The following is a 23057-nucleotide window of genomic DNA, read 5'->3' as shown; positions in this document are numbered from 1 at the left end:
ACAGCAGCAAGAGCGCCACGGGCGCCACGACGCGGAGCTGCGCACCCGTGGGGCTCAGGAGGGCCCCCTCCTCCGCGTCGCCCTCCTCGGGCTCGGGCTCCGCCGCGTCGTCATACTCCTCCTCCAGCGCCGCGGCCGCGGACGCTCCAGCAGCCTCGTCTTTCTCCCCCGCGGCAGCAGCTCCAATGTCCTCATACACACCTTCTGAGGGCAGACTCCCCGACATTCCTGAACCTGCAGGGGTCACACCAGAGCCCTTTAGCGGAGACACTCCAAGCAGTTAAGCCCGCCCACGGGGCCCCTGCGAGGTGGACCCTGGGCTCCTCTGCGGCAGCTCCCCACCAGCAGCCACACGCTTCCCCAGGCACAGCCTGTGGGAGCCGTCCCCAGCTACATGGAGGACAGAGGGGTGCAGATACCCCTGGAGCCCTCTGTCCCACCCAGACAGCCCTGGGACTGTGGATTCCCCCGTCTGGCCCCTCTCAGAAGTGGGGCAGGGCCCAGCGTCTCCAGTCACCAACACCTCATGGACTGACTTCGCAGGAAGTTGCCACAGGCTGTGGCGGAGGGGCACGGACAGGCAGAACCTGTGACGGGCTAGGCTCTCAAAGCACCCCCCAGCCTCCCCACCCCAGGGACCAGGGCCAATCCCACCCACCACGCCCACCTACCCCTGCAGGCGCCTCTGCCCCGGAACCACTGTGCCCCCAGGACCAGTGAGGTGACGAGCAGCAGGGTGCCGAGCGCCAGGCCGAGGGCCATGGGCAGAGTCCCAGCCTCGAGGGCAGGCGCCGGGACCAGAGGACTGCCTGGGAAGACAGCGAGAGGAGGGTCTCCCCTGTGTGCCTGCTCCTCCTGGGGCATTGTGACCCTCGGCCTGGACCACCGGAGCCCCTGGCGGGGGGCACCCAGAGGAGAGGTGGGCCCTGTGGTCACAGCGCTAAATCCAGGAGGGGGCCGGGGAAGGAGGGGCCAGGAGAGCAGCTCTTAGCGTCCTGACCACGTTAGATTCCATGTCTAAGAGGACACAGTGTACCAGAACCGAACCCCGCAGTTGGCAAGAGAAAGGCCCAGAGGAGAGGCCCGGCAGGTGGCCCAGCAGGGCCTGGGCTGGCCCACCCTCCCTGGGCTCTCTGCCTGCCTGGCCCAGGGCACCTGCAGAGACGAGCGTCTCCAGCACAGCAGTCCTGGGGTCCTGACCTCCACCCACCAGCCAGGTGGATGCAGGCGAGTCCACAGCACCTCTGAGGCAGAGCCCCTAGAGGGCCCCTCGGGGTGGGGCAGAGCCCCCATGCAGAGCCCCTCGGGTGGGGCATAGTCCCTACAGGGCCCCTCTGGGTGGGGCAGGGCCCCTCTGGGTGGGGCAGAGTCCCTACAGGGCCCCTCTGAGTGGGGCAGGGCCCCCATGCAGAGCCCCTGGGGTGGGGCAGGCACCTCTGGGTGGCCCAGGGCCCCACGTAGGGGCCCTCCAGTTGAGGCAGGAGGGCCAGAGCTGAAGCCTGAGGAAGTGCTCACCTACCTGATGCTGAACGTAGGGTGACGGCCCCTGTGTCACCTGCAGGAGAAGTGGGTGGGATCCAAGTGGGAGCCTGGGCTGTGGCCAGCCATCACCCCGGAGCAGCACCCCAGCCCCCTCAGGCTGAAACAGAGCTCATGGAGACGGCCTCTGCCCCAGCATCCAAGGGACCAGCATGGAGCAGCCTCAGGGCTGGATTCTGCAGCACCCAGGGCTGAGAGGGCCTCCAAAAGAACCCACCAGGTGTTCCATCCCAAGGCCCTAGGAAGGCCTCACCTACCCACTCACCCCATGGAGGGGCAGGCAGACACCAGGATCACTCACCCCATGGAAGGACAGACGGACCCCCCCCACCCCGACCACTCACTTGCACAGCGCACGCCCGCATCCTCCTTATGCCCACAGTCTCCGCGGCCCCACGGCTCCGACGGGCAGCCCCACAGGGAGGCCTCGCTGCCCCGGCACCCCACCTCATCCAGCCACACGGGCCCCGAGCCTGGTCCGAAGGCAGCCCCCGCCAGGGCGTCCACAGCCCGGCCGCACCCCAGCTGCCGGCACACGACCTCGGCGTCCGCCAGGTCCCAGGAGTCATCACACACGGTGCCCCAGGAGCCAGCGTGCCAGAGCTCCACGCGGCCGGAGCAGCGGTCCTCACCCCCGCGCACGCGCAGCTCGCCCTCCTCTGCAAGAGGGGCCTGTGGTCACCGGGGGGCAGGACCCGGATGGGAGAGGATGGGGAGCCGGTTGCGGGGGGAGAGGAGTACCTGGGCAGCTGCCCATCGAGGAGCAATTGAGGGCCTCCCCGGAATCCTGCGTCGTTGTCCCTGATGATCCTGTTGGATTTAAATAGCGGTTCACCAGGTGTAAATGCTCAGAGAAGCTTCAGAACGGAACCTGTGGAGCCCAGTGAGCCCACCACCCCCAGACATGGGTGAACGGCAGCCCCTGTGGATGACCTGTCAGGACACTGAAGCTGCCTCGAGGGCCCCCAGAGTCTGCCCACCTGCAGTAGGTGGCAGGGCCTACCTGCACAGGTGATCCAGACCTCCTCTCCACGGGTGCAAGAGTGCGGGTGCCAGGGGGCTGAGGGGCACTGCCACAGCGTGGAGCTCCGCAGCCGGCGGCACTGGATGTTGTCCACCCAGGAGGTGCCCAGGCTAGTGTGCCCCGGCCTGTTCTCCAGCCAGCCCCGCTCCCCACAGCCCAGCTGCTGGCAGATGATGGACAAGGAGGCGTCCTTCAGGGCGTTACTGCACACGGCCCCCCACGTTCCGTTGTGGAACACGTCCAACCACCCAGCACAGGGCCCGGCGCCACCTCGCAGCCTCAGGGCCACTGACTCTGGAAGACAAGCCACTCGCGTCAGAGAATCTCTGAAGGAGGAGGCCAAAACCAGGGACTCCCAGCACCAAGACCCATGCCAAGCTAGGGCATCTGACATCCAGCTCACATCTACCCCACATCCCCATCCGTCCCCACCCAAAGACGGGAGCAGCTGCCCACAGGGAGCCAATTTAAGCCCCAGCTCTAACACTGCAATCCCTAGTAACTCAATTGACTGTAGAAACCTATCCCTGGAAATCACTCAAATACGGAATAACCCTTTTAAACAACTGTAAAAATTCAACAACAAAAAAGGAATTAGCCCGATCTCCCGAGTGTGTCACTGGCCCTGGCTGGTCAGCGCCCAAGTAGTGTCTTGTCACCCTGGAGCGGCAAAAGCCCAGGAACAAGGGGTGTGTTAAGCCGACTATAATATGACCACACAGTGGAGTAGGACACAGCCCTCTGAAAGTAAGTCAAAAGGGCCCGTAATACATCAAGATACATACATGGGGATAAACCGAGGCATTGCGACATGAATTGCATCTGATGGGATTGTAACGAAGTAAAATAAGCTTAGAAAATAAATGGCAGGAATTACATCTGTGACAGAATAAAAGCAGCCACTCAGATCCCTGCCCCCCCTGCCCCCTCACCGAGTCTACTCCCAGCCCTGGATCTGGGCTGACCTCTGACCTTCCGCCAGCCAAATGCACAGGGTGAGAGTGACCGGTGCCCGCTCCACGCCTGGGCCTCATGAGTGCCTGCCTACCTGTGATCTCCCTTGGGAACCCGGCTGCTGCCAGGCGGAATCGGGACAGCAGAGTCCCCACCCCTGCCAACATCCAGCCCCCTGCAGAGGCCTGTCCGCCAGCCAGCACCAGCAGCTGCCTGAGGAGCCCAGAGCACAGAGGAAGGAAGAGCTTCAAGCTGAAAACACAGTGGAAGTTACACCTACCTCCAAGCACAGAAAGACCATAAGTGCCACAGAGCAAAGTGTGAAGTGGACAGCGCCTAGAGACCCTCTCCCTGGAAGCAGGACGAAACAGCAGAGCCCCCACCCCCACCAGATGCGTGACAAGGAGCGGCCCTGGGACGGCACTCGGGTCTCAGCACCCACCTGAGCAGAGGACACCGGCGTCCTCCTTGTGGCTACAGTCGTGTCGGCCCCAGCCCCTCGACGGGCACCGCCACAGCGCGGCCTCGTGGCCCTCACAGGCCAGCTCGTCCATCCAGATGCGCCCAGCCCCGGCCCCGAAGTGCGCGGCCCCCGGGGCGCCGAGCGCGTGCCCGCAGCCCAGCTGCCGGCACACCACCTGGGCGTCCCGCAGGTCCCAGCCGTCGTCACACACGGTGCCCCACTCGCCCGCCTGGAACAGCTCCACGCGCCCCGCACAGCGGCCCGGCCCCGCGGCCAGGCGCACCTGGAGGCTCCCTGCCGAGGGAGATGCCGAGTCAGGGCGCGGGGCCCAGGGAGGGGGTCCTGGGGCTGGGCCCGCACTCACCCGAGCACACGACGCCCGCGTCCCGCGACGCCCCCACGGACACCAGCGGGGCCGCCGACACGTTGCACCGCGTCAGGCGGGGCTCGGTGCCCGCACAGCGCACGCGGCTCAGCCCCAGGGGCACCGCCCCGCGCGCGGGCGCCGCCGCCTCGTACGCTCGCTCCGCCGCTCCGCAGCCCAGCTGCCTGCACACGACTGCCGCGCCGCGCAGGTCCCAGGCCTCGTCCAGGACGCGGCCCCACACCCCGTCCAGGGACACCTCCACGCGGCCATCGCAGCGGCTCTGTCCGTCCCTCAGCCGCAGGGCGTCGGGGAGACCTGGGGGCGGGGTGCGGGACACTGCAGGGCGGCGGGGCCGGCGGGTGGGACGCGGCCCATCCCGGGCCGAGGACGCCGCCTCCCCGCGCAGCCCTGTCCGCTCCGGCCTCCCCTCCGGCCGCGCTCGTGCTGACCCACCTGAGCAGACGGCGGCGGCTGCGTCGCCGGGGCCACAGGCGGGCACTCCCAGGGTGCTCACGGCGCAGTTCCACAGGTAGGGCTCTGTCCCCACGCAGTGCACCTCGTCCGGCCAGAGCGCGGAGGCTCCGCCCCCAAAGTGACCCCCCGGCGGTGTGGCCACCGCGTTCCCACAGTCCAGCTGGTGGCAGAGGACCGTGGCGTCTGCCAAGTCCCAGTGGGCCGCGCAGAGGGGCGCCCAGGCCCCCTGGACCTGGAGCTCCACGCGCCCCTCACAGGCGCTGCTGCCGTTGACCAGCCGGAACTCTGCAGGGGGAAGGGGTGTCGGCGTCGCTCCCCCCGCGGGCCCTGCTGTTTCTTCCCTTCACACCCAGGGTGGGGCTCCCGGGGCCCCCTCTCTGCCAGCTCCCCACCCGCCTCATTGGCAGCGCCCAGCACATACATGTGTGCAGGGCTCTGTGCCAGCCTTGGGGTCACATCCCTCTGTCCCCAAAGCCTGCTCCCTCTCCTTCCTGCCGGCAGCCCGCAGAAGCAGCACTTCCTCAAGGGGAAGGGCTCACCTCCTGGCAAGAGGCCCCTTGGAGCTGGGCCAGATGCACCCCGAGAGGGTGGGGGTGGCACAGAGGGGCCTGGCAGGGAGGGGGTAGGGCCCCCTCTGAGCCCCCTCGGAGCCCCCCTCCTGGCCTCACCTGAGCACCTGAGCCCCGCATCCTGGCCGTGCCCACACTGGTGCCCCCGCTCCCGAGGGCAGTGGAACAGCAGGGACTCGTTGCCCGCACAGCGGAAGGCCTCGGCCCAGACGAGCCCAGAGCCCTGGCCGAAGTGGGCGCCCTGGGGTGTGGACACGGCCGCGCCGCACTGCAGCTCCCGGCACACCACGTGGGCAGTGGCCAGGTCCAGGTCAGCGTCACAGACGGTGCCCCAGGTCAGGCCACGCCTCACCTCCAGGCGCCCAGCACAGGAGTGCTCGCCACCCACCAGCCGGGCCTCTGTGTGCTCTGGAGGAGGAGACGGTTCCAACAGTGACAGGGGTTCTCAGCTCAGAGCTCAGTCCTGAGCCCCGCCCCCGACCATGGACCCTGAGCATCCTGCCAGAGGCGATCATCTGCCGGCAGCAGGGGCCTGCTGAGCACTGGGAGAACCAATGGTCACAGGCCACTCTGTCCCCATCAGAACAGCCGCCGCACATCCTCTGCCTCCTGGGGCGGTGGCACCAAGACCTTCCTGTCTCAGAGGCTAGGTCAAGGCCCCCTGAGGGCATGCCCCCGAGGGCACCAAGGAGAGTGGACACTTTACCTCATTTCCACCCAGAATGTACCAGGATCCAAGAGACCAGATTACCCCACTACCGACCCTGACTTGTGTGAGACCCACAGCGGTCACAGCCAGCACGGCACAGACGCGGCACACGGCCGGGACTGCACCAGCCCTTGGCTTCCCGCCCGCGCGTCTCCTGGGCCGCCCTGCACTCCTGCAGCAGCTCCCGGGCACCGGCTGTGCGTGCCCCCGGCTCCATGCTGTGCCCTCACCTCTCGGTCTCTGTCCAAAGCGAGGAGGAGCTACAGAGTCCGTTCTCAAGGAGACTTTCCTGTTTGCCTTCGCTCTTGCCTCCCCCACAACAGGTGGGCTGCACAGGGGCCGCCCCCTGACGATGGCACCCCAGGCCTCAGGTAGGACTGGGCCAATGGGAGGCACTTATGGGGCGCACTCTGCTGCAGCCCACTCGGAGCATGGAGGGACGGCCAGCCCACGGCCAGCTCCCTGCTGTCCACACCCAACCCCACTCCAGGGTGGAGGGTCCACCTCACCTGAGCAGACCACCTGGGAGTCTCGCTGGAAGTCGCAGCCGCTGCGGAACTTGTTGTTCAGTCTGCAGTTCCGGATGGTCAGCTCGTCGCCCCCACAGGTCATGTACTTCCTGGTGACGCTGCCGTCTTGGCGGGGGGCCTGCAGGGCAGGGCCGCACCCCAGCTCCCGGCAGAACACTGTGGCCTCCTCCTGGTGCAGGCCACAGAGGCGGTCCACCCCGTTCACATTCCTGATCTCAGGGAGCCCTGCACAGGGGCTCCGGCCCTTCACCAGCCGCACCTCCCGGAAAGTGCCGTCTGCGAAGCACACGGGGCGTGGCACACAATACAGGCTCTGCCGACCGCACAGCCTCAGGCCTCGGCGACAGCCGTCCCCAGCAGGGCCCTGCGGGGCCAGACCAGCCCTGGGCCTCGCTGAGGGGTCAGCGCGGGGCTGCTCAGAGGCCCTCTTGGCTCAACGATCTCTGGACACCCTTGTTGATTTTTCAGCACAGACGCCTGCGTTCTCGCTTTGCTCTGGGCCCCACAAACCGCCCGGTGGGTCAGCTCAGACAGGACGTGAAGCGCCGGACACAGCCCTGGGCCCTCCAGACAGACCTCCAGGGAGAACATGTGAGCTGGCGACGGTGACAAGATGCCTGCACAGTCCGTGGGGCCCCCTCGAGTGTCGCCCCACCCCTGCCTGCGTGTCCACCCCCTCACTGCTCTTCTACCTGCCTGTGCATGCCCTCTCGGTCCCTCCCCGGACAGCAGGCTTTGTGCAGCCAATTTCGTAGTTTACTCACGGCTGCATCCCCAGCACCCAGAGCACTGCCCCTGCCTTGTAAGAAGGGATTTGTTAAGCAAAACACTGGGACTGCTGACACAGGAGGGAGGGAGAGCTGAGAGCCGGCCCGTCTCAGGTGGCTCTGGGGCCCCCTCCCGCCCCCACACCCCGACCCATGACTTACTGGAGCACAGAGCCACCACCACCCACTCATAGGGGCACGCGCTCTTCGTCCAGGCCCCCAGGCTGCACCCCCAGAGGGAGGCCTCGTCTCCCCTGCAGGACACGTTGTGGAGCCAGGGCTGCACCGTCTCTCCGGGCAGCGGGACGTACTTGGGGGCGCCCACGGCCCCGCCGCAGCCCAGCTGCCTGCAGACCACGGACGCCTCCTTCAGCGTCCACTCCCGGTTGCACACGTGTCCCCACGTCCCTTCATGCCGGACCAGCACCACCCCGTCGCATGGACTGGGCCGGTAGGCCAACCGCAGGCCGTCGGGTCCACCTGCAGATGGAGCGGGCCAGTGAGGGCTGGCGACAGCGGGGCGGGCAGTGCAGACACAGCGCCCAGGCCTGCCGAGGCCGCTGCGCAAAGGCCCGTGCCCGCAGAGCGGTCCCGACGGCTGGTGCGGCAGGGGCCCTGAGTGCCGTCCTTGGCCCGCCGGAGCCCCCACGTCCTGGGTGACAGCAGGCCTGAGGCATGCAAGTCCTCTGTCCTCTACCTGAACCGGGGGGCTCCTCCCACCACCCACTCCAGCCTCCAGCCGAAGGTCATTTCCTAGCAGCCCCGCAGCCCCCCATCTTCCTGCTCACTCCTGCCCCACCCCCGACTGCCCACCACCTGTCCCCCAGCTCACTTTCCTGGGGGCTGCCTCCTGGGTCTCCAAGAGTCTCAGCCGCCCCCTGACCTTCCAATCCTACTGGGAGCAGGGCTGCACCCCTCACTAGGCCCCTCACCCCAGTCTTTCCTGCACAGCCCCCTCGTCTCGGGCCCTGGACCGTCTGTCCTCCCCACCACACCGCAGCCCCGGAAGCCCCTTGTCTCAGCCCCTGGACCATCCATCCTCCCACCGAGCCCTCGGCTGATGCAGGGGGTGAGATAGGCTCCACAGGGAGTATGCCCAGCTTGGGCCAGACCACCTCCAGGGCCTGGGGTGTCTCGTTGAGGTATTCATGGGACAGGAGAGAGTCCAGGACTCACCAGGGAGCAGAGAGAGGGAGACCCCCCCAGCCCTCAGTATAGAAGAAGGCACAGCACTCCTACCGCCCGCCAGGCCTCATCCACCGCGCCCACCCACCCCCAAAGCCCCTCACGCCCACCCCTTCTCCTCTGGACATATGCGGGCACAGCATGTGCCTTTTTAACACCAACCAGCGCCCCTCCCGCCAGCCAACCTCACTGCGCTTCAGAGCCCAGACCCCCGCTTCACGCACTCCAGCATCACCACCCAGACCCCACCCCACCCACCGTGCCCCTCTGTCCAGCTTTCTGTCACCTCCTGCTGGACCCTGGATCAACCTGCCCAGTGACCTTTCCTCCCATCAGCCCCCAGGGCACTGCACGGGGCCACCCTCACCCCCTCCCCAGCCCTAAGACACACTCACACGCGTCCGCACACAGCTGCCCAGCCTTCTCTCATGTGCATCCCTGCCTGTACTCGGCATTCACACTCTCTGCGGTGCCCACACGCAGATCGCACAGCGCACTCTCACCCCAGCCTCTCTGTGCTGTCTCCCGCAGGACACCTGTCCACAGCTCCTGCCATGACTTAGCCTCTTGGCTTCTGGACACAGCAGCCCCCACCCCACCCCCACCCTGATGTGGCATCTCTCCGGGGCTGGCTCTCCTCCATGGCCCAGCACCAAACCACGCTCACCATCACGGCCAGGAGCCCCCAGCTCCCCTACACCCACCCACCACCTGCCTGCCCCGAGGGAAGGAGACGGGGCGGCTCCCTGCAGAACCCATCAGCGTCCCCTGTCCGTCTGGGTCACTGGGGCCAGACACCAGCCGTTCCCCTCACTCCATCTGGACTCTGGCCAGCCTTGCAGCCTGGACTCCGAGTGGCGGGGCCCGGGGCTCTGGGCTTACCCCAAGTGGAACCTGCTCAGTCAGCGCAGGGACCAGAGTCTCTGGGTGTCTGCACTTTGGAGCCCCAGGTGTCTTCTGCCCTAGGATGTGCCCCCACTGGGGCTGAGCAAGACCCCAGCAGACAGCTGATCACAACAGCGGACCCTCACACCCCAGGGCCTCAGCCTCTGTGGAGCAAAGCCTACAGAAGGTTCCATGGACGGAGGAAGGAAACTCTTACCAGTGGGGGCGGCCCTGGCCCTGAGGAGGAGGACGCCGAGTCCCAAGGCCCAGAGAGCCAGCCTCATGGCCCCACGGCTGCGAGCCTCAGTCAGCTCCCGCAGCTCAGCCCGAGCAAGGGCGGGGATCTCGACCCAGGGCAACACACACGCAGAGCCGCCAGCAGCCCCTCAGGACCAATGCCACCGTGCGGCCTTTCCAGCGCGTATCAGTGGCTCTGTCTCTCCATCTGCGGCAGAGCAGCCAATGGCCTGGCAGCCCTGAGCTTCACCAGACTGGGCGGGGGGCCCAGCCTTCGGGTTTCCTCCTCTGCTGATAGCGCTGACAGGGCAGCTGCACTCAGACCCCACAGACAAGCAGGTGGCCCAATGGGCTCACAGCCACAGCAGCAGCCAAGCCCTGCCCTCCACCCAGGCTTCAGCTCCCTTCGTGGTGGTGAGACAGTGACCCCAGATGTCATGGGGACTAGCAGGGACACAGTAGGAGCCGCAAAGCACAGAAGAACAAGACAGGCCATGACGGCTTTGCAAGGGCTCTGAGACCTAAACTATCATTGGAACTAAGGCCACAAAAGAAGACTGGAACCTACACATTGAGTCTAAACAGAATGGCCGTCTGCTGAAATAGAAGACTTAAACAGAAGCCAGAGTGTCTGACATCACAACCAATGTGCCTGGGGTACAACTGAAAATCACTGGCCATGAGAAGAACCAGGGGAACCACAGCTGATGGTAAAAGACAATCAGCTACCAATACTCGTCAAATTATCTGATGAGGACTTTCAGTCACCATGAAGATGCTTCTATTATAAATTGCAAATTCTTTTTAAATAAATGAAAAAAATTCCAGCAAAGAAATAGAAGTTATAAAAATGAAACTGGAACACTCATACTTTGCAGTCGGAACAGTAAAACACCTCAGCCACTTTGGGCAACCACCTGGCAGTTGTTCCAAATGTTAAACACAGAGGTTCCCCGGGGCTTCCCGGGGGCTCAGACGCTGAAGAATCTGCCGGCAACGTGGGAGACCTGGGTACAATGCGTGGGTTGGGAAGATCCCCCTGAGGAGGGCATGACAACCCACTCCAGTACTGTTGCCTGGAGAATCCCCATGGACAGAGGAGCCTGGTGGGCTATAGTCCATGGGGTCACAAGGAGTTGGACATGACTAAGCGACCAAGCACAGCACAGCACACAGTGGTTCCCCATGACCCAGAAATCCTGTGTATCAAAAAGAAATGAAGTTATGTCCAAGATAGGTGACAAGGCTATATGGTGCAAATCGGGGAATTACAGACATTACTTTACAAAGTAGTAATCATTTAAATGGAGTATAATCTGTAAAAATACTGAAACTCTGCTGTACACTGAAGGCTCAGGAGATAAAGAATCTGCCTGCAATGCAGGAGACCTGGGTTCGATCCCTGGGTTGGGAATATCCCCTGGAGAAGGAAATGGCTACCCACGCCAGTACTCTTGCCTGGAGAATTCCATGACAGAGGAGCCTGGCAGGCTACGGTCTGTAGGGTCACAAAGAGTCAGACATCATTGAGCAACTAACAGATACACCTGAAACTCATATAAAACTGCAAATCAGCTATCCTGGAATATTTTAAAGATATGTTCACATTTAAGCCTGTGCATAAATGTTCATAGTAGCATTAAGCTAAGTCACTTCAGTCGTGTCCGACTCTGTGCAACCCCATAGACGGCAGCCCACCAGGCTCCCCCGTCCCTGGGATTCTCCAGGCAAGAACACTGGAGTGGGTTGCCATTTCCTTCTCCAATGCATGAAGGTGAAAACTGACAGTGAAGTCGCTCAGTCGTGTCCGACTCTTAGCAACCCCATGGACTGCAACCTACAAGGCTCCTCCGTCCATGGGGTTTTCCAGGCAAGAGTACTGGAGTGGGGTGCCATTGCCTTCTCCGCATAGTAGCATTATTCGCAATAGAAAAAATAGAAACAACCTAATGCACTCCAGTCAACAAGCAGATAAACGGTCACATATCTACACCACAAAACATTCAGCTCAGTTCAGTTGCTCACTCATGTCCGACACTTTGCAACCCCATGGACTGCAGCATGCCAGGCTTCCCTGTCCATCACCAACTCCCAGAGCTTGCTCAAACTCAAGTCCATCGAGTCGGTGATGCATCCAACCCTTTCATCCTCTGTCGGCCCCTTCTCCACCTGCCTTCAGTCTTGCCCAGCATCAGGGTCTTAACCAATGAGTCAGCTCTTCACACCCGGTGAGCAAGGACTAGAGTTTCAGCCTCAGTATCAGTGCTTCCAAAGACTGATTCCCTTTATCTCCTTGCATCCAAGGGACTCTCAAGAGTCTTCTCCCACACCACAGTTCAAAAGCATCAATTCCTCAGCTCAGCTTTCTTTATGGTCCGATTCTCACATCCAAACATGACTACTGTAAAAACCATAGCTTTGACTAGACGGACATTTATCGGCAAAGTAATGTTTCTGCTTTTTAATACGCTGTCTAGGTTTGTCATAGCTTTTCTTCCAAGGAGCAAGTGTCTTTTAATTTCATGGCTGCAGTCACCATCTGCAGTGATTTTGGAGCCCAAGAAAATTAAGTCTCTCACTGTTTCCATTGTGTCCCCATCTATTTGCCATAAGTGATGGGACCAGATGCCATGATCTTAGCTTTTTGAAGGTTGAGTTTTAAGCCAGCTTTTAAACTCTCCTCTTTCACTTTCATCAAGAGGCTCTTTAGTTCTTCTTCATTTTCAGCCATAAGGGTGGTGTCATCTGCATGTCTAAGGTTATTGATATTTATCCCAGTAATATTGATTCCAGCTTGTGCTTCATCCAGCCTGGCATTTCCCATGATGTACTCTGTATATAAGTTAAATAAACAGGGTGACAATATACAGCCTTGATGTACTCCTTTCCTGATTTGGAACAAGTCTGTTGTTCCATGTCCAGTTCTGTTGCTTCTTGACCTGCATACAAATTTCTCAGGAGGCAGGTCAGGTGGTCTGGTATTCCCATCTCTTGAAGAATTTTCCACAGTTAGTTGTGATCCACACAGTCAAAGGCTTTGGCATAGTCAATAAAGCAGAAGTAGATGTTTTCCTGGAACTCTCTTGCATTTTCTATGATTCAATGGATGTTGGCAATTTGATCTCTGGTTCTTTTGCCTTTTCTAAATCCAGCTTGAACATCTGAAAGTTCATGTACTGCTGAAGCCTGGCTTGGAGAATTTTGAGCATTACTTTTCTAGCGTGTGAGATGAGTACAATTGTGTGGTAGTTTGAACATTCTTGTCATTGCCTTTCTTTGGGATTGGAATGAACACTGACCTTTTCCAGTCCTGTGGCCACTGCTTAGTTTTCCAGATTTGCTGGCATATTAAGTGCAGCACTTTCACAGCATCGTCTTTTAGGATTTGAAATAGCTCAACTGGAATTCCATCATCTCCACTAGCTTTGTTTGAGTGGGCTTCCTAAGGCCCACTTGACTTCGCATTCCAGGATATCTGGCTCTAGGTGAGTGATCACACCATCGTGGTTATCTGGGTCATGAAAATCTTTATATACTTCTGTGTATTCTTGCCACCTCTTCTTAATATCTTCTGCTTCTGTTAAGTCCATACCATTTCTGTCCTTTATTGTGTCCATCTTTGCATGAAGTGTTCCCCTGGTATCTGTAATTTTCTGGAAGAGATCTCTAGTCTTTCCCATTCTATTGTTTTCCTCTATCTCTTTGCATTGATCACTGAGGAAGGCTTTCTTATAGATCCTTGCTATTCTTTGGAACTCTGCATTCAAATGAGTGTATCTTTCCTTTTCTCCTTTGCCTTTAGCTTCTCTTCTTTTCTCAGTTATTTGTAATGGCCTTCTTTTTCTTGAGGATGGTCTTGATCACTGCCTCCTGTACAATGTCATGAGCCTCCGTCCTTAGCTCTTCAGGCGCTCTCTGTCTGTCGGATCTGACCCCTTGAATCTATTTCTCACTTCCACTGTGTGATCATAAGGGATTTGATTTAGGTCACACCTGAATGCTCTAGTGGTTTTCCCTACTTTCTTCAATTTAAGTCTGACTTTGGCAATAAGGAGCTCATGATCTGAGCTACAGTCAGCTCCCGGTCTTGTTTTTGCTGACTGTATAGAGCTTCTCCATCTTTGGCTGCAAAGAATATAATCAATCTGATTTCGGTATTGACCATCTGGTGATGTCCATGTGTAGAGTCTTCTCTTGTGTTGTTGGAAGAGGGTGTTTGCTATGACCAGTGCATCCTCCTGGCAAAACTCTGTTAGCCTTTGCCCTGCTTCATTTTGTACCCCAAGGCCAAACTTGCCTATTACTCCAGGCATCTCTTGACTTCCTACTTTTGCATTCCAGTCCCCGATAATGAAAAGGACATCTTTTGGGGGTGTTAGTTCTAGAAGGTCTTGTAGGTCCTCATAGAACCATTTAACTTCAGCTTCTTCAGCATTACTGGTTGGGGCATAGACTTGGATTACTGTGGTATTGAATGGCTTGCCTTGGAAATGAACAGAGATCATTCTGTCATTTTTGAGACTGCACCCAAATACTGCATTTCGGACTCTTTTGTGGACTATGAGAGCTATTCCATTTCTTCTAAAGGATTCTTACCCACAGTAGTAGATAAAATGGTCATCTGAGTTAAATTCATCCATTCCAGCCCATTTTAGCTCACTGATTCCTAAAACATCGATGTTCACTCTTGCTATCTCCTGTTTGACCACTTCCAATTTACCCTGATACATGGACCTAACATTCCAGGTTCCTATGCAATATTGTTCTTTAGAGCACCGGACTTTGCTTCCATCACCCATCACATCCACAACTGGGTGTTGTTTTTGCTTTGGCTCCATCCCTTCATTCTTTCTGGAGTTATTTCTCCATTATTCTCTGATAGCATAATGGGCACCTACCAGCCTGGGGAGTTCATCTTTCAGTGTCCTATCTTTTTGCCTTTTCATACTGTTCATGGGGTTCTCAAGGCAAGAATACTGAAGTGGTTTGCCATTGCCTTCACCAGTGGACCACATTTTGTCGGAACTCTCCACCATGGCCCGTCTTGGGTGGCCCTACACGGCATGGCTCATAGTTTCATTGAGTTAGACAAGGCTGTGGTCCATGTGATCAGTTTGATTAGTTTTCTGTGATGGTGGTTTTCATTCTGTCTGCCCTCTGAGGGATAAGGATAGGAGGCTTATGGAAGCTTCCTGATGGGAGAGCCTGACTGTGGGGGAAACTGGGTCTTGTTCTAATGGAACAAGATATTCCCATGAAATATGAGTCAGCCACTAAAAGGCACGAAGTACTGACAAATACCACAGTGCGATGAACCTTGAAAGAATCGTGCTGAGTGAAAGTCAGCCACAAAAGCCTGCATGCATGGCTTCACTTATACGAAGTGTCCAAAATAGGCAGGTCCGTAACATACAAAATGGGTTGGCGGTTGCCAGGGGCTGGAAGAAGGAGGAGATGGAAAATGACCGCTGATGGGGACAGGACCTCCTCTGGGGCAATCATGGAATTATTCTGAAGTTAGCCAGTGCTGACTGTTGAATGGATCCACTGAAAACCACTGGACGACACACTTTTAAAGGATGCATTTGTGGTGTGTGCATTGTATCTCAATAAATCTCTTAGGTTAAGAACCAATGGAAATTATAGAACTGAAAATACAATGAGTGAATTTTTTAAAAAACTGTTTTAGTGACTCAATAGTAGAATGGACCGGAGAAGGCAATGGCATCCCACTCCAGTACTCTTGCCTAGAAAATCCCATGGATGGAGGAGCCTGGTAGGCTGCAGTCCATGGGGTCGCGAAGAGTCGGACACAACTGAGCAACTTCCCTTTCACTTTTCACTTTCATGCACTGGAGAAGGAAATGGCAACCCACCCCCAATGTTCTTGCCTGGAGAATCCTGGGGATGGGGGAGCCTGGTGGGCTGCCGTCTAAGGGGTCGCACAGAGTCGGACACGACTGAAGCGACTTAGCAGCAGCAGTAGAATGGACAGGACAAATGATGGCATCATGAACCTGAAGAAAAAAATAGCGTTTACTCCATGTAAACAACAGAAAAAAACAGGAAAAAGTTAACAGAGCCTCAGAGACCTCTGGGACAATAACTAAAGATCTAATGTTGCTATCATTGAAGATCTGGGGAGGAGAGAAAAGAATGTCAGACTGAAAAAGAATTTGAAGATATAATGGCTGAAAACTTTCCAAATTTCATAGAAGATGTAAAGTTACAGATTCAAGAAACTGAGTAAACCTCAAGGAGAATAAACTCAAAGAAATTCACATGAAAACACATAATAATTAAACATTTGAAAACCAAGGACAAAGAAAAAAATCCTAAAAGGATTGCAGAACTACCCTTAAATAATGGCTAAATAAAACCCTCCAAACAGAAAGAAAACGATAATAGTAAGATGGGCCTTTTTGGAAGGAAAGAACAATGAAATAGGTAAAAGTAGAAATGAACATAATAGACTTTCACTTTGTGAGTTTCTTTAATCACATTTTATGACTGAAGCAAATGTTATAACATCTGAAGTGGTGCTCAGTGTATATAGAAGCCCATATAGAGAGCATGACATTTTACCACTTCAAGTGAAATATAGAATCTTTACTTATGTTTAGGTTCCCTTACCCTCCCAGTGTACCCTCCCTGGGCTTCCCTTGTGGCTCAGCTGGTAAAGAATCCTCCTGCAATTCGGGAGACCTGGATTCGATCCCTGAAGGGAAAGGCTACCCACTCCAGTATTCTGGCCTGGAGAATTCCATGGACAGTCCATGGGGTCACAAAGAGTCTAACACAACTGAGCGACTTTCACTTTCACCCTCCCAATTTAAAAATACAGTTTCCTAAGTATTTGATCTGAATATATGTGCTTCCCCTATAAGTGGTGATAAGTTACTTGTGTGTATAATAACTAGAGCAACTAATAAGAAAATTATACAAACCTCAGGGGGATCGGTCAAGATGGTGGAGTGAGAGGAGGAGGAGCTCAGCTGCTCCCAGGGACACACCAAAAATGCATCTCCATGTAGAGCAGTTACCGCTGGAAACTGGATGGAAACTGGCAGAAGTGCTCCTGTACAACCAGAGCTGTAAGAAAGATGCATGTTATTCATGCATTTTTTCTGATCGCAGCTGTATGAAACTAGAAATCAATTACAGGAACAAAAAGGAAAAAAAAAAACGTGGAGACTAAACAACATGCTACTAAAATAAAAACCAAACAAAAAATGGGTCAACGAAGAAGCCAAAAAGGAAATCAGAAAACACTCAGAGACAGATGAAAATAGAAGCACAACTCTATGCAGCAAAGGCAGTTCTGAGAACTGCTTTTAGTAACACAGCAGCACAGGCTTTCCTCAGGAAAGAAGGGAAATCTCAAAGAAGCTAACCTGCCACCCAGAAGAATTAGAAGAACAAACAAGCCCCAGAGTCCTTAGAAGGAGAGTAATCAAGAAGACAGACATGACAAAGGAGAAAAGATCTGTGAAACCAACTGTCTTCTGAAAAAAATAAAACTGATAACCCTATAGCCAGACTCACCAAGAAGAAAAATGAGAGGAGCCAAATAAACAAATGAAAAATGAAAGGAGAAATAACCACCATGCTGCTGCTGCTGCTAAGTCGCTTCAGTCGTGTCCGACTCTGTGCGACCCCACAGACGGCAGCCTACCAGGCTCCCCGTCCCTGGGATTCTCCAGGCAACCACCATGCACAGTGATACAAAAACTCAAAACAGAATCCCACAAACAGTTACATGCCAATAAAGTGGATAAACTAGAAGAAATGGACAAATTTCTAGAGATATATAACCTGCCAAGACAGAATCAAGAAAATGAAATTTGGGACTTCCCTTGCAGTCCAGAGGTTAGGCCTCCACACTTCCACTTCAGGGGCATGGGTTCAATCCCTGGTCAGGGAGCTAAGATCCCACAATCTGGGTTGCATGGCCAAAAAAAAACCCACAGAAAACAGATAATTTAAAGAGACTGATCATTAGTAGTGAAATTGAATTTGTGATTTTAAGAAAAACCCAGAAAATAAAAGTCCAGGACTGGATAGCTTCACAGGGGAATTCAATGAAACATATAAAAAAGAAGTAATACCTATCCTTCTCAAATTATTCCAAAAATGTAAGAGGTTGAGACACTCCCAAATTCACGTTACAAGTCTACCATTACCCTGATACAAAAAATAGACACAGACACTACGAAAAAATGAAATTACAGGTCAATATCCTTGATGAACATAGATGCAAAAATGTTCAACAAAATATTGGCAAATGGAATCCAACAACATGTAAAAGGGATCATGTACCATGACCAAGTTGGATTTATTCTGCAGGGACACAAGAATGGTTCAGTGTTCTCAAATCAATCAATGTGATACAAAAGGAAAGATACAAATCACATGATCATCTCAATAGACACAGAAATGCAAATCAAAACAAGGAGATATCACCTCACACCTGTCAGAATGGCTATCAAAAAGTCTACAAGTAACAAGTGTTGGAGCAGAGGTGGAGAAAAGGGAACCCTGGTACACTGTTGATAGGAATGTAAATTGGGGCAGCCTCTATGGAAATAGTACAGAGGTTTCTCAAAAAAGTAAAAAGTGAACCACCATAGGCTCCAGCAGTCCCACTCTTGGGCATATATCCAGAAAAAATTAAAATGTTAATTTGAAAAGATACATGCACTCCAATGTTAATACAACAGCCAAGATATGGAAGCAACCCAGTGCCCATCAACAGAGTAACGGGTAAAGAAGATGTGGTTCATGTATACAGTGGAATATTACTCAACCATTAAAAAGAATGAAATTCTGCCATTTACAGTGGACAGACCTAGGCTTCCCAGGTGGCTCAGTGGTAAACAGCCCACCTGCCAATGCAGGAGACTTGGGTTCAGTCCCTGGGTTGGGAAGATCCCCTGAAGAAGGAAATGTCAACCCGCTCTAGTATTCTGGCCTGGAAAATCCCATGGACAGCAGAGGCTGGTGGGCTACAGTCCACGGGGTTGCAAAGAGTCAGTCACAACTGAGCATGCACATGCAGATAGACCTAGAGGATATTATGCTTAGTGAAACAAGCCAGAGAAAGACGAACACTGTGTGAAAACCACTTACATGTGAAACCCAAAAGATAATACAAATAAAGGTGTATACAAACCAGAAACAGACTCACAAATGTAAGGGAAAAAAAGAAAAACAATGGTTACCAAAGGAGACAGGGAAGGGAGAGGGGAAAATTGGGGGTATAGAACTAAGAGATTCAAAATACTATGTAGATATAAAATAGATAAGCAACAAGTATAGCTTTATAGCACAGGGAATCATTATCTTTAATATCTTTTAATTTAGTGTAATCTGTGGGAGTATTGAATCACTGTACACCTGAAGCTAATAAAGAAGTGATCAAAAACAATAATAAAAAAAAGGAAGGAAGGAAGGAAGTACGCCAAAGGTACATGGGGGCAAACTGAAAGAGCTCCCAGAGGCCAAATACAGAACAATGTGAGCAACTACATGAATAAAGCAACGTCAGATTACAGCCCAAAGTTGCTGTTGTTCAGTTACTAAGGCCCGTCCAACTCTGCAGCCCCATGCACACTAGGCTTCCCTGTCCTTCACCATCTCCCAGAGTTCACTCAAACTCATGTCCATTGAGTCAGTGATGCCATCCAACCATCTCATCCTCTGTCGTCCCCTTCTCCTCCTGCCTTCAATCTTTCCCAGCATCAGGGTTCTTTCCAATGAGTCGGCTCTTTGAATCACGGGGCCAAAGTATTGGAGTTTCAGCTTCAGTTTGAGTTTCAGTCCTTCCAATGAATGTTCAGGGTGGATTTCCTTTAGGACTGACTGGTTGGATCTCCTTGCAGTCCAAGGGACTCTCAAGAGTCTTATTCAACACCAAAGTTTGAAAGATCAATTCTTTGGAGCTCAGCCTGCTTTATGGTCCAACTCTTGTAACTACTAGCAAAACCATAGCTTGGACTTTAGTCAGCAAAGTGATGTCTCTGTTTTTTAGTATGTCTAGGTTTGTCATAGCTTTCCTTCCAAGGAGCAAGCATTTTTTAATTTCATGTCTGCAGTCATCATCGGCAATGATTTGGGAGCCCAAAAAAAGAAAATCACTGTTTCCATTTTTTCCCCATCTATTTACCATGAAATGTTGGGACCAGATGCCATGATCTTAGTTTTTGAACATTGAGTTTTAAGCCAGCTTTTTCACTCTCCTCTTTCACCTTCAAGAGGCTCTTTAGTTCCTTGTCACTTTCTGCCATTTGAGTCATGTCTTCTGCATATCTGAGGTTGTTGATTTCTCCTGGCAATCTTGATTTCCAACCTGTGCTTCATCCAGCCCAGCATTTTATATGATGCACTCTGCATATCAGTTAAAGAAATAGGGTGGCAATATACAGCCTTGTCACACTCCTTTCACAACTGTGAACTACTCACTTGTTCCACTTCCAGCTCAAACTGTTGCTTCTTGACCTGCATACAGGCTTCTCAAGAGACATGTAAGGTCGTCTGGTAGTCACATCTCTTTAAGAATTTTCCACAGGTAGTTTTGATCCATACAGTCAAAAGCTTTAATGTAGTCAATGAAGCTGAAGTGGATGTTTTTCTGGAATTCCTTGCTTTCTCTATGATCCAATGAATGTTTGACCTCACACCATATGCAAAAATTAACACAAAATATATTATAAACTTCAATGTAAAAATCTAACATTATCAGGAAAACATAGGAGAAAATCTTTCTGACCTGAGATTATGCCAATATTTCTTAGATATGACCCAAAAATATAAAATAACCATAGATAAATGGACTACATCAAAATTAAAAAGCTTTCTTTGAAATAAGACAAAAAGACAAACTACAGATGAGGAGGAAATACCTGAAAATTACACATCTAATACAGGACTTCTGTTCAAAAGATAGTCAACTCTCATACTCCAGGATAAGAAAACCACCCAATGATATAATCAGCAAACTATCTGAACTTCACCAAAGAATAAACATAGATCTTCAGTGACTCCCTGGGGAATTGCAAATTAAAAGGGCAAAGCAGCCTTACAGGCCTGGCAGGATGACTGAAGAGCTGTGGGGCAGCTGGAGCTCAGTCCACAACCACCCTGGGAAGGTGGGGCATTTCACAGTGAGTTATACACACCCCAACACATGATCCTGCCATCTAACTACTAGATGGTTACCCAGGAGAAATTAAAACCTGTGTGTATGAAAAGTCTTACGGGGGAATGTTCATAACTGCATTATTCACAATAGATAAAATCTCAAGCAACCAAAATGATTGCCAACAGGCAAACACGGCAAATCCATGTGTGTTAGCCCCTCAGTCGTGTCCGACTCTTTGTGACCCCATGGACTGTAGCCCACCAGGCTCCTCTGTCCATGGGATTCTCCAGGCAAGAACACTGGAGTGGGTTGCCATTTCCATCTCCAGGGGATCTTCCTAACCCAGGGATCCAACCCAGGTCTCCTGCATTGGCAGGCAGATTCTTTACCATCTGAGCCACCAGGGGAGCCCCATAAATAAGGTAAGTCTTTGCAAACGAGAAGTGGGAGGGAATTTTCTTAATCTGATGAAAACTGTCACCAGAACACAGCTCGCAGCCAGCGCCCTACTTTCTGAGACAGAAATAGGCTACTCCCAGTTCTCTGACTTTGCCCTGGGGTCTTGACCAGTGTGGTGAGTTACGGGAAGAAAACTTGTAAGGGTTGGACATGAGTGTGAAGTTGTCATTCTCACAGACAAGGTCCTGGGAATATAAAAACCCAGAAGCTATAGATAGGTTAGTAGAATTCAGAAGAAGGTTAGCAAGATAACTGGATAACTTGTGTTGACTAAAAAAGATGCAGAATGTGAGAGTCGCGAGTTAGCTTTACTGGGGGCAAAAGGAGAACTGCAGCCTGGGGACAGCACATCAGACAGCACCCAGACCACTCCAGAGAGGTGGTGGGAAGTCAATATACGAGATCTTGGTGAAGGGGGGAGTTCAAGGCCATCAGGTGCTTATTTACAAAAGTTTCTCTGCTAGTCACGAGGAGTTGATGTCACCATTAAGGAATTAGTGATTTTCTAGATACAAAGAGATGGAAGGATTGGGATCATGAAATCAGTTCCTGAAAATATCTAACTATCTAAAGACCCATCCCACCAGATCCCCTGGCACACAGTGCCCCACTTTCCATCCGGAAGCCCCCCAGCGGGTGTTGACGTTCTGCAGCTGCAGCTCCGTCTCCCCAGAGGCAGATGGCAAACGGCCTTCTCGTTTTTCTTCAGTTGCTGGCAAACGCTCTCAGCAAGTGCCAATTTGCAGTTGATGCTTGTCAATAAACAAGTCACTTGTTTTTCTACATGTAAGAATAAACAGAAAATTAATTATTTTAAATAGTGATGCTTTATAAAAGCAACAAAAGTATTAACTATTTAGGAATAACTCTACTGAATGAAAAGCTGCCTTAAAACTCAACATTCAAAAAACTAAGATCAAGGCATCTGGCCCCATAACTTCATGGCAAATAGATGGGGAAACAACGGAAACACTGACAGACTTTATTTTCTTGGGCTCCAAAGTCACCACGGTGACTGCAGCCGTGAAATTGAGACGCTTGCTCCCGGCAAAGCTAGAGAGCATATTAAAAGGCAGAGACAGTAACTGTGCAGACAAAGGAAGGGGACTAAACTTGGCAAAATGATTCTAAATTTTACATGGGCCTCCCAGGTGGCCCTAGTGGTAAAGAACCCTCCTGCTAATTCTGGAGACCTAAGAGACGCAGGTTCGATCCCTGGGTCAGGAAGATCCCCTGGAGAAGGGAATGGTTACTCACTCCAGTATTCCTACCTGGAGAAGCCCATGGACAGAGGGGCCTGGCGGCCTACATACAGTCCATGGGGTCACATAGAGTCGGACACGACTGAAGCGACTTAGCATGCAGGCACCAAACAAGTAGAAACAGCCATCCCAGGCAATACAAGCAGCTCCAAGTGGCCCTCTTTGGGTGAGTGGCCCATGTGACTGGGGGTCTCCCACATGAGTTGGCTAGGCAGCATGGGGCGGAAGAGCAGAGCAGGGGCAGAGAGCGGGGTGCAGGACTGGGTTCCCTCCTCCTACAGACACAGCCAGTCACAGGCCCCCCCTGCCCAGCTGGCACTAGCGGGGTATGGAAGGGAGTATCTGATGACCAAGGGCAGAGGTGGGAGAGACCACAGGGCTGGGAGCTTCCACACTGAGGCTGGTGCAGAAAGCACATGGAGACCCAGGAGGGAAGCCGGGGAGGGTTCTTGGGGTGTGGGGTGGGGTGCAGAGCTCAGCACAGGTGGGGGAA

The 23057-nt window shown here is 53.8% G+C and overlaps 1 protein-coding gene across 1 annotated transcript; it reads right to left on the bottom strand.

The window, feature by feature from the left end:
* Nucleotides 1-1634: 1634 nt before the first annotated feature.
* SCART1 (scavenger receptor family member expressed on T cells 1) lies at nt 1635-9750 on the bottom strand. The gene is given in 12 exon segments (XM_055560343.1): nt 1635-1639; nt 1884-2198; nt 2281-2349; nt 2562-2717; nt 2720-2857; nt 3960-4227; nt 4229-4662; nt 4801-5106; nt 5490-5798; nt 6609-6905; nt 7559-7876; nt 9684-9750. Coding segments are annotated over 12 exon segments (2682 nt in total).
* Between the last annotated feature and the right edge of the window lie 13307 nt (nt 9751-23057).

The sequence above is a fragment of the Bubalus kerabau genome, chromosome 22 (genome assembly GCF_029407905.1).
Source record: "Bubalus kerabau isolate K-KA32 ecotype Philippines breed swamp buffalo chromosome 22, PCC_UOA_SB_1v2, whole genome shotgun sequence".
Taxonomy (NCBI): Eukaryota; Metazoa; Chordata; class Mammalia; order Artiodactyla; family Bovidae; genus Bubalus; species Bubalus kerabau.
Note: the sequence above shows the minus strand (reverse complement) of the source record. Positions and strands in the feature narration are given on the sequence as shown.